Source organism: Xenopus laevis, chromosome 4L (assembly GCF_017654675.1).
Source record: "Xenopus laevis strain J_2021 chromosome 4L, Xenopus_laevis_v10.1, whole genome shotgun sequence".
NCBI lineage: Eukaryota > Metazoa > Chordata > Amphibia > Anura > Pipidae > Xenopus > Xenopus laevis.
The window spans coordinates 32,729,250-32,743,703 of NC_054377.1; the positions used below are offsets into that span (position 1 = coordinate 32,729,250).

At 36.8% G+C, this 14,454-nt stretch overlaps 1 protein-coding gene across 1 annotated transcript in view; it reads left to right on the top strand.

The window, feature by feature from the left end:
• Window positions 1-14,454, top strand: part of LOC108713970 (F-actin-uncapping protein LRRC16A-like) — a 48,792-nt gene that overhangs the window by 12,746 nt on the left and 21,592 nt on the right. The window contains exons 2-5 of the mRNA XM_041590079.1: window positions 5,258-5,349; window positions 7,824-7,874; window positions 9,661-9,720; window positions 12,637-12,758. Of these exons, the coding sequence (XP_041446013.1) occupies window positions 5,258-5,349; window positions 7,824-7,874; window positions 9,661-9,720; window positions 12,637-12,758 (325 nt within the window). The remainder of the gene's footprint in view (window positions 1-5,257; window positions 5,350-7,823; window positions 7,875-9,660; window positions 9,721-12,636; window positions 12,759-14,454) is intronic.

Here is a 14,454-nt window from a genome sequence, read left to right on the forward strand (position 1 = left end):
TCACTGAGCAGGACCTAGTGGGGTCAGATAGTTTGGGGGGAACAGAACAGCAGCAGGATATTGAGGCAGCTAGCTGGGTGACAGTTAGAAAATCTAAGGTGGGCAAAAGGAAAATGGAGGCTGATCCGGAGATTATACATCGCAACAAATTTGCCAGATTGTGTGAAGATGATGGGAGTATGAACTCTGGATTGGCAATTCTAGATGGGGCTGATCTCTCTAACAGCCGGGAGACCAGTTTCTCTAGTAGTGGTGGGGAGGAGAGTAGAGTCAGGCCTAAGCAGATTGTGGTTGTAGGGGACTCAATTATTAGGAAAGTGAATAGGGTAATTTGTCGTCCGGATCGCTACAACCAAACAGTTTGCTGTCTACCTGGTGCCAGGGTTCGGCATGTGGTTGATCGGATAGACAAATTATTGGGTGGGGCTGGATGACCCAGCTGTCTTAGTGCATATCGATACTAATGACAAAATAAATGGTAGATGGAAGACCTTAAAGAATGATTTCAGGGATCTAGGCTCTAAGATCAAGGAAAGGTCTTCTAATGTCATCTTTTCTGAAATTTTGCCTGTGCCACGTGCAAGTTTAGGAAAACAGTGGGAGTTTAGGGAGCTAAATGGAAGGGGGTCCGCGGTGCTAGGGGAAAGAATGGCTAAGAGGTTGGAGGAGTGTTTAAACTAGGCAAGGGGGGTGGGTGAGATAAAGAATTATGGGGAAGCTAGGGTAGACGGGGCAGTGGGGTAAGTAAGGGGTCATGGGGGAGGAGTGAGGGGGGCATGCAGTTTACCAGCTAAGGAGGTCCCTCTGTTACAAGGAAAACAGAATAATACTAACTTAACGTATAAAATGGGAGACCTTGAATTAATTGTATGCTCTAAAAATTATGATATAATTGGTATCACTGAGACCTGGTGGGATGAAACATGTGACTGGATTGTGAATTTAAATGGTTACACCCTTTTTAGGAGGGACAGAGGGATTAAAAAGGGTGGATGAGTGTGTTTGTATGTAAAGCCTGAATTAAAACCATGCGCTAAAGAAATAACAATAGCTGGCACTGGGTGTAGAATCACTCTGGGTAGAGATTTTGACTGGACAAAAGGTAACAAAAAGAATTATCATTGGTGTATGCTATAAACCACCTCGTATAAGTGTCGAGTATGAAGCCCAGCTACTCTTGCAGATACAAGCGGCTTCACAGCTGGGTCAAGTTGTTGCTATGGGTGACTTCAATTATCCAGACATTGACTGGGGTAATGGGGTTGCTAAAACAGAAAAAGCTAGTAGGTTTGTAAATATGCTGAATGACAACTTTTTATTCCAGCTCGTTCAAGAACCTACTAGGATAACTCTCTTTTGGACCTTGTAATAACTAACAATACTGAACTCATCTCTAACATTTGTGTGGGTGAGCATTTAGGGAATAGTGATCATAACATGGTCTCCTTTGAGATTCTGTTGCAGAAGCAATTCTATAAGGGAGTAACTAAAACACTAAATTTCAGACGTGCAAACTTTGACAGTATAAGGGCATCTCTGCAACATATTAAGTGGGAAATGCTTTTCACAGGGTTAAACACAGAACAAAAATGGGAAGTCTTTAAAATGCTGCTTGATAAATATACTTGTCAGTATATTCCACTTGTAAGCAAGGAACGTCGTTGCAAAGCAAAACCTTTTTGGTTCAATAGAAGCGTTGGTGTTGAGGTGGGTAAGAAAAGACGTGCTTTTAAGGCTTTCAAGTTAGCTGGTACAGCCGAAACATTTATAAGGTACAAGGAGGCCAATAAATCATGCAAAGAAGCTATAAGGCAAGCTAAAATTGATATAGAAAAGGATATTGCAGCAAGCAGTAAAAAAAATCCAAAATTATTTTTTAAATATGTTAATAGTAAAAAAATGAAGCAGGAAGGGGTGGGACCCTTACTATCAGAGGGGGGTCAGCTGGTAGATGAAAACAAACTAAAAGCGCAGATTCTGAACTCATATTTTTCATCTGTCTACACAAATGAGGAACCAGTAAGTGAAGGTTTCCTTCTTAACAGTCCCAATTCTAGTAATACAACTAATGATGCATGGTTCACACATGAAGAAATTCAAAAGAGACTAGAACATGTTAGGATTAACAAAGGTCCAGGGCCAGATGGTATTCATCCCAGGGTAATTAGCGAGCTTAGCTCTGTGATTGCCAAACCTCTTTACTTAATTTTTCAGGAATCATTGAGATCTGGCATAGTGCCAAGAGACTGGCGAATTGCTAATGTGGTGCCTCTATTCAAAAAAGGATCCCGTTCTCAGCCTCAAAACTATAGGCCAGTTAGTCTGACGTCAGTGGTAGGAAAGCTTTTCGAAGGGTTAATAAAGGATAAGATACTGGACTTCATAGCAAATCATAATACTATGAGTTTGTGCCAGCATGGTTTTATGCGTAATAGATCTTGCCAGACTAACTTAATTTCTTTTTATGAGAATGTAAGTAGAGACCTCGATTCTGGGATGGCAGTGGATGTGATTTACTTAGACTTTGCTAAAGCATTTTATACAGTGCCACACAAAAGGTTACTGGTTAAATTAAGGAATGTTGGCCTGGAACATAGTATTTGTACCTGGATAGAGAACTGGCTAAAAGATAGACTACAAAGAGTGGTGGTAAATGGAACATTTTCTAATTGGACCAATGTTGTTAGTGGAGTACCGCAGGGCTCTGTACTAGGTCCCTTGCTTTTCAACTTGTTTATTAATGACCTGGAGGTGGGCATTGAAAGTACTGTTTCTATTTTTGCAGATGATACTAAATTGTGCAGAACTATAGGTTCCATGCAGGATGCTGCCACTTTGCAGAGTGATTTGTCTAAACTGGAAAACTGGGCAGCAAACTGGAAAATGAGGTTCAATGTTGATAAATGCAAGGTTATGCACTTTGGCAAAAATAATATAAATGCAAGTTATACACTAAATGGCAGTGTGTTGGGAGTTTCCTTAAATGAGAAGGATCTAGGGGTCTTTGTAGATAACACATTGTCTAATTCTGGGCAAGTGTCATTCTGTGGCTACTAAAGCAACTAAAGTTCTGTCTTGCATAAAAAGGGCATTAACTCAAGGGATGAAAACATAATTATGCTTCTTTATAGGTCCCTGGTAAGGCCTCATCTGGAGTATGCAGTTCAATTTTGGACTCCAGTCCTTAAGAGGGATATAAATGAGCTGGAGAGAGTGCAGAGACGTGCAACGAAATTGGTTAGAGGGACAGAAGACTTAAATTATGAGGGTAGACTGTCAAGGTTGGGGTTGGTTTCTCTGGAAAAAAGGCACTTGCGAGGGGACATGATTACACTTTACAAGTACATTAGAGGACATTATAGACAGATGGCAGGGGACCTTTTTACCCATAAAGAGGATCACCGTACCAGAGGCCACGCCTTTAGATTAGAAGAAAAGAACTTTCATTTGAAGCAACGTAAGGGGTTCTTCACAGTCAGGACAGTGAGGTTTTGGAATGCACTGCCGGGTGATGTTGTGATGGCTGATTCAGTTAATGCCTTTAAGAATGGTTTGGATGATTTTTTGGACAGACATAATATCAAAGGCTATTGTGATACTAAGCTCTATAGTTAGTATAGGTATGGGTAGATAGAATTTGATTAAAAGTAGGGAGGGGTGTATGTATGGATGCTGGGTTTTCATTTGGAGGGGTTGAACTTGATGGACTTTGTCTTTTTTCAACCCAATTTAACTATGTAACTATGTAACTATGTAACTATATATTAATCCAAATAATTTTTATCACCATGTAAATAAATACACTATACTGTATGTAGCAAACATACAAAGAAAAACATGTAGTAATAATAATACTAAACAGACCACCACCTCTAATTTCTATCTCAACTACTATGTAATCTAATCTTTGCCAAGCTTGACAAAGACATTGCTGAACTGCTGTCATGTAGGAGTAAGGCTTTTAATTTTAACTGACCAGTGCTGTCTTCACAGATTTTTTAAAAGTCAAACATATATTAATCCAAATAATTTTTATCACCATGTAAATAAATACACTATACTGCATGTAGCAAACATACAAAGAAAACACGTAATACTAATACTAAGCAGATCACCACCTCTAATTCCTATGTCAACCATTTCTATCCCTTGGACTAAAAGAAACTAAGGGGGTTATATATTAAAAACACTAAGTTTGCACAGGTTTTGAACAGCCTGGTTTTTTGAAGGACTGCCCATGTCAAAACTGCCTGCCCAGTTTTCCAAATTAGGAAAACCATGCAGGATTCCCTATGATTGAATTGGCGATTAGCCAAACGCAGATCGCCACATCATAGCCCTGCCCCAGTTGTAGTGGCCCACCCCCACAGCATCACAAACCCACCCCTGCCTGGATTCAACCGGGTCAAAAGGTAGGAACTCTAATTTCATGTCATATTTTGCACTTACATTCTAACATAGATCTTGTTCCCAATGTCTTCTTTTCTGTCTCTTAAGTTGGTTATTACTGAAAAAAGGAGGTTGTTTTGTTCGTCTAAGTTGGACTTGCACTGTTGACAGACTGTTGCTGCTCTGCTTCCAGTCTTTTATAATAGCAGGGTATCTGTTGTCAAGTGACTGATTATCCTGGTTATGTAGTTATGCTGGAAGCTCGTTTTATAGGGATCACTCCATCTCTATATACTAGAAGTTATGGCATTCTGATAATTTTACAGAAGTGTTTCTCTTCAACTAAGTAACAAACATGATTTAAAAAATATTCTCGTGTAACAAAGGGAAAATGTGTTTTGGGATTTTGTAGAAGGATATTTAAACATCTTAGCAATTAGTACTTGCAACAACTATTTTTCTAAACATCTGTTTCTTTCTGAATTTTTCTAAACAACATCTGTTTTTAATTGGGCACTCTCCAACATGATATTTAAGGTGGGACTTAAAAGCAGTGCCCACTACCCATAGATATCAGAAATCAGACTTATTGTCAGTCAAGATCTGTAGTTTACATTTTTATATATTTGCCATACTATTTAGATTTTTGATTCCCTCTGTTTACCTCCAAATTGAATTAAATCTCCTTTTAACTAATATTAAGGCCAAATATAACATTCAAATGCATGTACTTTTACACAACAAATCATGTAAATTCCTTAGTTGGAAAGCTTTTTGTTGTTCTCCTTAAAATTTTACGTTTCATATATTTTTAAAGGTCAAGCTGAACGTTTCCTAGTTAATTAACTACTCTGGTATTGTTATACAGCATGCATTGTGGAGTTTATGGAACCAAGTGAAGTTGTATTAATGAAACCTGTTCAAATGAAGATGAAAACAAAATCTGAAGATCTTGTTTTGGTATGTATCTATTAAGAATACACATTTGTAAATTGTTTTTCTGAAAATTCGCATAAAATATACACTATTTCTAAATATAGTCAGTAAAGCATAGTGCCATTATGGGTCATGTTTACAGTGTGTTGTGTAGCATAAAATGCATTTTACGTGACTTCTAAATAATTTATAGTTTTCTGACAGAATTCCTTTGTTTGAGCACAGCATACATACCATGGGCACAAAATGAATTTTGTGAGCACAAAAATTATTTTGGCACCAGAAAATTTATTTTGTCAACACAAAAGTGGCTCAATACAATAACACAAGTAGCCACAATATAATAATAATTTAATTATCATTTTGTCAGCACAAATTATTTTGCTATCACAAAATTTAAAAATAAATCCACCCTCTACAGTGGCACTGGCAGGGTATCCTGTATAGCCTCTGGTTGGCCACCCTGTAGCTTGGGGCTTCCCCATTACTCCTTTTTAATTGTCTTACATTTTATATATTGCATTTTTAATTCTTCTTTTGTGGCTGTCTGACACTTTAAGGAAAATCTTACCTTAGATTCAACACCGTACACAAAGTAAGAGACTGCTAGTGTGGGAGAAACTGTAAAGGTTGAAACATATTTTCACTGATTTAGCTCCTGTAACATGGGCCCTATGCTATTGCATGTAATGATTTTTCTCTTGCTGTACATTTTTTTGTAATGTGTATTTATAATGCATGTTGACACTTATACTATATTTATATAGAAGCTACATTGACTTTTTATGCTGGCCCCACATTTTTTACAATTGTGTCAGGCTTCATGAGTTGGAGAGGCAAACCTGTTACAAACACTGTGTCATTTAATAAAGTATAGTGAAATATGTTATTTGTAAAATGCCCCAGCTAGTAAAGTAAGTTTTAGCATTGGCTTGCACAAACTGTAGAATTTATTGTACCACACAGTTACCAGGTTTAATTTCACAATTTGGACAGTTTTAACTTGACTGTCTAAACATCTGAGCATATATTGTACCCTTGCAATGTAGTTTCATCCAATCATCCTGTGATCTGAAAGGATTGCATAAGAAGAAATCAACAAATGCTCCATCTTGGTGGGTGGTGAAATAGAAAAAGCCACAGCTCCTCACTTCTAGGAAAAATATAACTTTAATGTAAAATATAAGTTCATTAAGGCGCTAAAGCAATACTCACTATATAGACGATAACTCCTACATTTTAGAAATAATGTACAGTATTTCAAAACTATTTGACCATCCCATCCAATATACACTGCTTTTTCTTTGACTTCAAATGGGCATCGTTACAGGTTTGACAGGTGGACTCTCCTGATCATTGTTATTCTGACAAATAAATAATTTTCCAGCTTTAAATGTGAACTATAATGAAAATAGGAAGTGACAACAGTCTGAGTTTCATTTTTAATTGATTTCATTTTTAAATGATTTTTATTGTTTTTCCAAGTTAAACAAGCAGAAACTTTGACAAAAGATGAAGGCTGAACAGTGAAGCTCATTCAGTTATAAAACAGTAGGTGGAGCCATCTTGATTGCTCAAGAGATTAATACACGAGTTACACCAATCATACAACCAAACTACTAAACTACCTAACTTTAAAGTAACACTCAGCAAATATTACAGAATTCTAAAATAGTACAGGTGTAATACAATGAATAAAAATAAAAAATACAAAGACATTTTCATTGAACCTTTATGGATTAGCTTAATATTGTAGCAAGTCCAAAGTATGTGATTTGGAGATAGTGTCAATTTGATCCCAAAATATTGACCAAATTTCAGTAGATGATCTTTTAAGGTGAGGTTTTGCTGATTTTATCGTTATTGCTTCTTGTCAACAAAGTTGGTTTAGAAGAGATAGGATGTCAGTCATTGAAGGAGTGGACTCGGACAGCCAATTTAAGAACAATAGTTTTTTTTGTAGCAGCTGTAAACAGAAAAATTAGGTTTGACAATAAATCCTTCTGGGAATTAGGCTGCCTCTTCAGACCTGGTCTTAGAGAGTCCAGATGTAATAGTGCAGATTTTGGGCTTGTTTTAGAGACAAAAACTTTTCCAAGGATAACCATACCTTGTACACTTTTGGAAAGTCCCATAAGTAGTGAAATAAATTTACATCTAGTTGGGTACATTTCAGGCAATAGGTCTGAGAGCCCACGCACAATGACTTTTTATACAATTTCCCATAACCCAGGTGCAGTCTGAGTTTCTATCTTTAGGATAAAAAATCCATAGAAAAACATATAAATCAGACTGATGACACTTCTAACGGCAGTTGACAGACATACATGTAAATGTACTTATAGTTTTCATAGTATTTACATTTTCCATTTTCTTTCCTTTAATATTTGCATGCATTCAGCACATATGGGAGAGTTCCACCCTATGGTCCTTCAGCTGTCATTGAGGCATAATGAGTCTTAATGATGAATAGTCTAATTTTACCTTTGTTTTTGTAGGTATTGACACCTTGGAGAGCATTTTTACTATATTTGGAACATCCCCTTAGGGTAAGTGTACACGTTTGTATTAAAGTGTCGACATAAATCTAAGCATGGAACTAAATGCAAAATAACAGGAAACTGTTCCATATTGTATGCCTGGGAATGCCTGGGAACGCATTAATTTAATTTACTGTTTCATGCATGTAAAATAACACCAAATCCTTGTACTGAATGGCGCTTACCTGTTGCTTGTTTATACATTTTGCCCAGATTAACAGATTTATTCTCTTAAACAATTAAAGGACAATTCATATGTTTTACCAGGCATGTCCAAAGTCAGGCCCGGGGGCCAAATGCAGCTCGTTTTCAAATTTATACCCGACCTCAGCCTCCATCATGAAATTAATAATAATGCGGCCAGCCAGCACAGTGCAATCAGGAATCGCCTAGCCGTGGCAGCAATATTTGGGCACATTAGTGAAATGATCTGTCACTTGGTCTATACTGCTGCCTGTGTGCTGAATGTGTTAGCAATAGACATGTACTGGCACATAGTAACGCACCGCTCTCGCATACTTCTTTAGGGCTGAAGGTGCAATAGACGTACTGACGTGCCAGTACAGTAAACTAAAGAAGTATGCGAGGGCAGCGTGTCACTATGTGCCAGTACGTGTCTATTGCTAACACTTTCAGCACACAGGCAGCAGTATAGACCAAGTGACAGATCATTTCACTAATGTGCCCAAATATTACTGCTACACGATTCATTGTTTAAATGAGTTAAATGATGTTAATGGTTCAAAGAATGTCAGGTTCCATGGTCGGCCCCCACACATTTTCACCTCACCAAATCTGGCCCTCGTTGCAAAAACTTTGGACACCCCAATCTATTAAGAAACATATAGGTTGAATTCCCAACATACTGGCACAACCCAGTAAAGTTGGCTTTCATTGTCTTTAAGAAATAGAAATAAGTTGAGGTATTTAGAGTACAGCTCCAAATCCAGTTATATTTTTTTATATCAAATAGATATGATCTATTCCATAGTCCATAATATTAGATGTAGATATTTTTCATTTTTAATAAAACTTTATAATTCTATAGGATGCAATTCTTTGTATTGACTAAGCAATTAGTAGCAATGTATAAGATTAAAAGAGAGCTAAACCCCCCACAAATAAAGCCCCAATCCACTGTCCTTCATTAGCCCCACTCCCTGTTCTCTTCTGAGTATATTACATAGAAAAGCATCCCAATTTCTGAACCTGACATAGATGCAGAGTAGAGCAGACCCCATCTTAAATATTTTCAGAGTTTGCCAATGCAGACCTTGCATGTGTAGTTATAGCTAATCCCAGACTAGCTCCATTGTGTACACACCTGAAAGCTCTTTGTCAGCAAACTCATAAAAAAACCAAAAAAACAAAGATACAGAATATGGTTCCTGTTCGCCTCCTGTATCTATGAGGCAAAATGTGAGATTAGAGTTTACTACAGAAAAACTCACACACTTTCTAGTTATTTCTATAGGATTTTTAGAAGTTGTTGGGGTTTATCAATGGGTGAAAGGTAGAGTCCACCATTTGATACATTTCTAAAAATTCCATAGGAATAAATAGAAAGTGCCATTTTTTTGTGGTTAGCTCTAATCTCACATTTTGATAAATCTGCCCCTATGTGTCTCCTTAAAATATCAATGGATGAAAAGCATTCCTTAATGTAACTAGACCCTAAAATTACATATCGAAATACTTTTAATATCAATTGTATTTACATGCAGCGAATCTATATACATTTCTGTACCTCCTACTTCTCTGTGTGGCCAAGGCATTAATAATTTTTTTTCTGCAGGTGCAAGTAACTTTCAGCTACCTGGAAATAAGTGACATTGATATGCAAGACCACAATCTTGTAAGTTCTTTATTCTAAATGTTTTTGGCAATAAATGGTAAAATTATTTAAATGAATAAAATGAAAGATAAATGACAAATGATGCCGTTGTGTCCTCTTGAAAGATCTAGGGGGGAATATGTCATTAGATAGTATTTTATATGGATCCCTTGCATACTTATGCATAGATCATATTCCACATTGTCTCTTCTCCAGTGTAAAAAATCCTAACTTGGGTAGCCTTTCATAATTGAGATGTTGTATGCATTTTAAATCTAGTTGAAGGTCTGTCCATTGAACCGATAGTATTACTAATTCCATAGTATGGAAGAATCACTCAGCAATTCTTTCTCAGCAGAGGCCTTTCTATGGCTACAGAGTTCTCTTCTCTGCATTCAAGGAGAGACCACACACTTTACCTAGGCTGCCCCCTGGTTCAAGTGTTGGAGCTCTTCACACAACTCCTACGTAGTTACCTGGATAGTAAACTTTACTCCTTTTCCACCAGGCAAAACATTATAGGCTCTTTCACACAGTAGAAAGTAAAATATTCTGCACAATTACTTGTCAACTTAACAGGCTTTCCAAGCACAGTGGCACACATATTAAAGGAAGACTGCAAGAATGTAATCTTTTAAACATTAACCCAAATAGGGCTCTCTCATTAGTAAAAAATCCATTGCATTGACAGTGTAGACCAGATATCTACATCTATCAGGGCTATCCACTAAATTATCTAATAGGAGCCTATGTGTTGTGTAAACATTAACAAACATACTGGGGTTTGACAAGAACTGTGATCATGAAATAACAGGGAGTGGAATATGGGTGAAAAGGGCAGGAGCGAACTTACAACATTTCAGAAAAAAGGAACGCATGAATCACAGGATTCAAAACTAGGATCACGATGCTTGGTCACAGCAGAGAGCTTAATGATCCAGCACAGATTAGTGAAGTGACATGCTAAAAAAAAATATATATATATATATATAGATATACACTTTAACTATTATACCGTTAATTGGACTTCATTAGGCAAATACATAATGGAAAAGGACCTTGGAGTCCTTCTAGATAATAAACTTGGCTGTAGTAAGCAATGCCAGTCTCAAGGGTTAATAAGGTATTGAGCTGTATTAAAAGGAGCATAGATTCATGGGAGGAGGGGTATATTCTTCCACTGTACAGAGCACTGGTAAGGCCCCATCTAGAATATGCTGTACGGTCTCGAGCGCTCAAACAGGACAATATTGTATTACTGAGGGTACAGATAAGGGCAACTAAGCTGTTAAAGGGTATGGAAAATCTTAGCTATGAGGAAAGACTGGCCAAATTGGGGATATTCCCTCTGGAGAAGAGGCGCTTAAGGGGTGATATGATAACTATGTATAAATATATAAGGGGATCATATAATAATCTCTCTAATGCTTTATTTACCAGTAGGTAACAAAAGGTCACCCATTTCAATTTGGAGAAGGAGGTTCCGCCTAAATATTTGGAAGGGGTTTTTACAGTGAGAGCTGTAAAAATATGGAATTCTCTCCTTTAATTTTATCTGTTGAATTACTGGTATTAGATCTCCCTGAATCATTTGTACAGGCTGATACATTACATAGCTTTAAGAAGGGGTTGTTTGGTTTTTAGCAAGGGAGGGAAAAAAGGGTTATGGAAGATAGCTCGTAGTACAAGTTGATCCAGCGAGTAATCCGATTGCCATCTTCGTGGTATATTTATCAAAGAGTGAAGTAAGAGATCGCCACAGTCCTCTAGAGTGAAATTCCACCGCTCCCCAATAATTTCTATGGGATTTTCTAAGGCGTATTTATCAAAGGATGAACTTTCACTTTCACCCATTGATAAATACTCTTTGAAAAATCCCATAGAAATGAATTGAGAGTGGCGGAATTCACTCTAGAGCACTATGGCGATCTCAAACTTCACACTTTGATAAATATACCCCTTGTAGTCAGGAAGGATTTTTTCCCCCTCTGAGGCAAATTGGAGAGGATTTAAATTGGGTTTTTTGCCTTCCTCTGGATCAGCTAGCAGTTAGGCAGGTTAAAAAAGTTGAACTTGATGGACGTGTGTCTTTTTTCAACCTAACTTACTTATTATGTTACTATGTTACTATATAATATAACTGTGGGTCCAATCCCACACTACCTACAATGGCTCAACCCAAAAGAGCAGCTGCCTGTAAACCAGGTTCTAGAATAGGGAGTTCCTAACAGCAGCAATGGCACACTCTATTTTTTTATTAACTATAAATAAATGTCACATGCATTTTACTCTATTTTTCTTATTCGTTTGTGTGTGTGTGTGCGTGTATATATATATATATATATATATATATATATATATATATATATATATATATATATATTTGTACTGCATATATACTTTTTTCAAATTATTCAGACCCTTAAACGTTGCTTTTATTGTACCGAATACCATGTCTTTATGCATGCAGTTAAACTCTACCTCTCTTATTTCGAATAACAAACTCCTGGAGTTTTTAAGAAATTCATATGAATACATTTCATGTTATACTCATTCTTCATTCTTTTTCCTTATCCTAAGACATTATCAATATATTAAGCTCCATAAGTTCCATTGTAAATTATCCAAGAGAAGAAACTTTCCTTTCTGTGTTTATCAATCCATTACATGTTCCACTAGATTTTGTTGACTCATTAGAAGTTAACAATTGAACTAATTTTTTTTTACACAGCTTATGGATTTACTTCTTCTATTATCAAGGAATCAATGCATGTGGCATTTACAATGGTCTGCTTAATGCTATTACATCACATACCATAATATATTATTGTTCTTTATAACTTTGAATCATATACTGTATTTAAAATATCATCATCTATTCAGCATATCACCTTTGAGAACAATAAATTAATTCTTCTTTTCTTATAATTATTACAGGTAGTGATACATACAGATACTCATTTGTATCAGTTTAGATTCCTGTCTTCTGAAGACCTTGAGCAAGTAATTTTTCATGTTGCTACTTCCATTAAAAAAGTATTTCCAGATTCTTCACCTGGGTAAGTATTATAACTGATTGTTCTGCACCATCATAAGCTATATATGATGATGGCCAATACCTTCCCTATGCTTTAGTAAATGATGGAGTAATATACTTGCAATATTTAGTCCATCTAGATATATATATATGTGAAGGATTGCATTTGTGCATTGCCATGATTCAATATATGCAAAATATGCAGTGCTTCCTTGTGTATCTATATATTTCTAACTGATTTCATATATTTTAAAGTATAACTACTAACAAATCAATGTTTACTTCATAAAGGGGCAGATTTATCAAAGGTCGAGGTGAATTTTCGAATGAAAAGAAATTTATCATGTACTGTCGACCATTCGCCATTTAAAACCTGCCGAATTGCTGTTTTAGCCTATGGGGGACCTCCTAGAACCTATTTGGAGTCAATTGGTGGACTTTGAAAAATCAAAGGTTTTTTTGGGAAAAACTTTGAATCTAATTTGATCAAATATGGACCTATTCGATCAAAAACTGACCAATTCGACCAAAAAAAACCGTTGACTTAATTTCGGTTGTTCTTTTTGAATTCGAATGTCAAAGTTTTTTCAATTCAAAATTTGACCCTTGATAAATATGCCCCATAGAGTCACAGGTCAAATAAAAATAGCCGAGCACAAAATTAAAGACCATAGGGTCAAATTTACTAAAGTGCGAGGCAGCTAACGCTAGCGCAAATTCACCAGCGTGACGTCATTTCGTTACTTTGCCGATTTACTAACGGGTGCTGGCGTAAATTCGCTAGCGAAGTGGACCTACTCTATCGCTACTTCGCACCCTTACGCCAGGCAAAGTTGCGCTATGGCGAAGGGACATAATTAAGCTAATTCATTAACTTGTGCATTTTACTGAACGTTAGCTATTGCGCCAGACTTGCCTTCGCCAGCTCAGACCAGGCGAAGTGCAATAGAGTAGAAAGGGCTTGCTTCAAAAAAAGTTAAAATTTTTTCTAAGTCCCTTTTACTCTTTTAAGGGTGATAGGCTGAAAAAGATTTTTTTGGGGGTACCCTCCTTTCCCCTACATTTCCTAACATATGGCAACTCAACAATACAGTGGGCACATGTGTAGGGCAATAGAACACCTTTATTTTATTTTTTAAAGGTTTCCTGGGCTTGTGTAGTGTAATATATTTGCTGCAGCATATATGCCATTATATTTGAACTATTCTAATGCAAATTAGGCATCGCTAGCGTAACTTCGCTTTGCCTGACTAAGTAACAGTAGCGCAACTTTGCTACCGTTTTCTCCTTGAGCGCAACTTTGCATTTTAGTGAATTTGCGTAGCGCTGGCGAAACTACGCATGGCGAAGTGCGGCGAAGCAGTCACTGGCACAACTTCGGATCTTAGTGAATTTTCCCCTTAGAGTTCTGTTCTTTTTCCTGTGACTCTTCATGATTAAATTCTAGATAATTCTACAGTACTTTTCTTGGTCTCATTTAAATGCTTCCGCCTACCTTCATGCCAAGACCATGCAGGACCTATAGCAGTGGGAGTTCAGACTGCAGCTATTGGATATTTTAACACTCTGTATACATAACTTCACTGTAATTATTGCTTTGGGCCTGAAAACGATGTTGTTGTTATGGGGAATGATACCAGGATGTGTTACTAAAGGCAAACCATCATCATTTATTTATATAGCGCTGTCAAGATACGCAGTGCTTTGTAAATACTCAG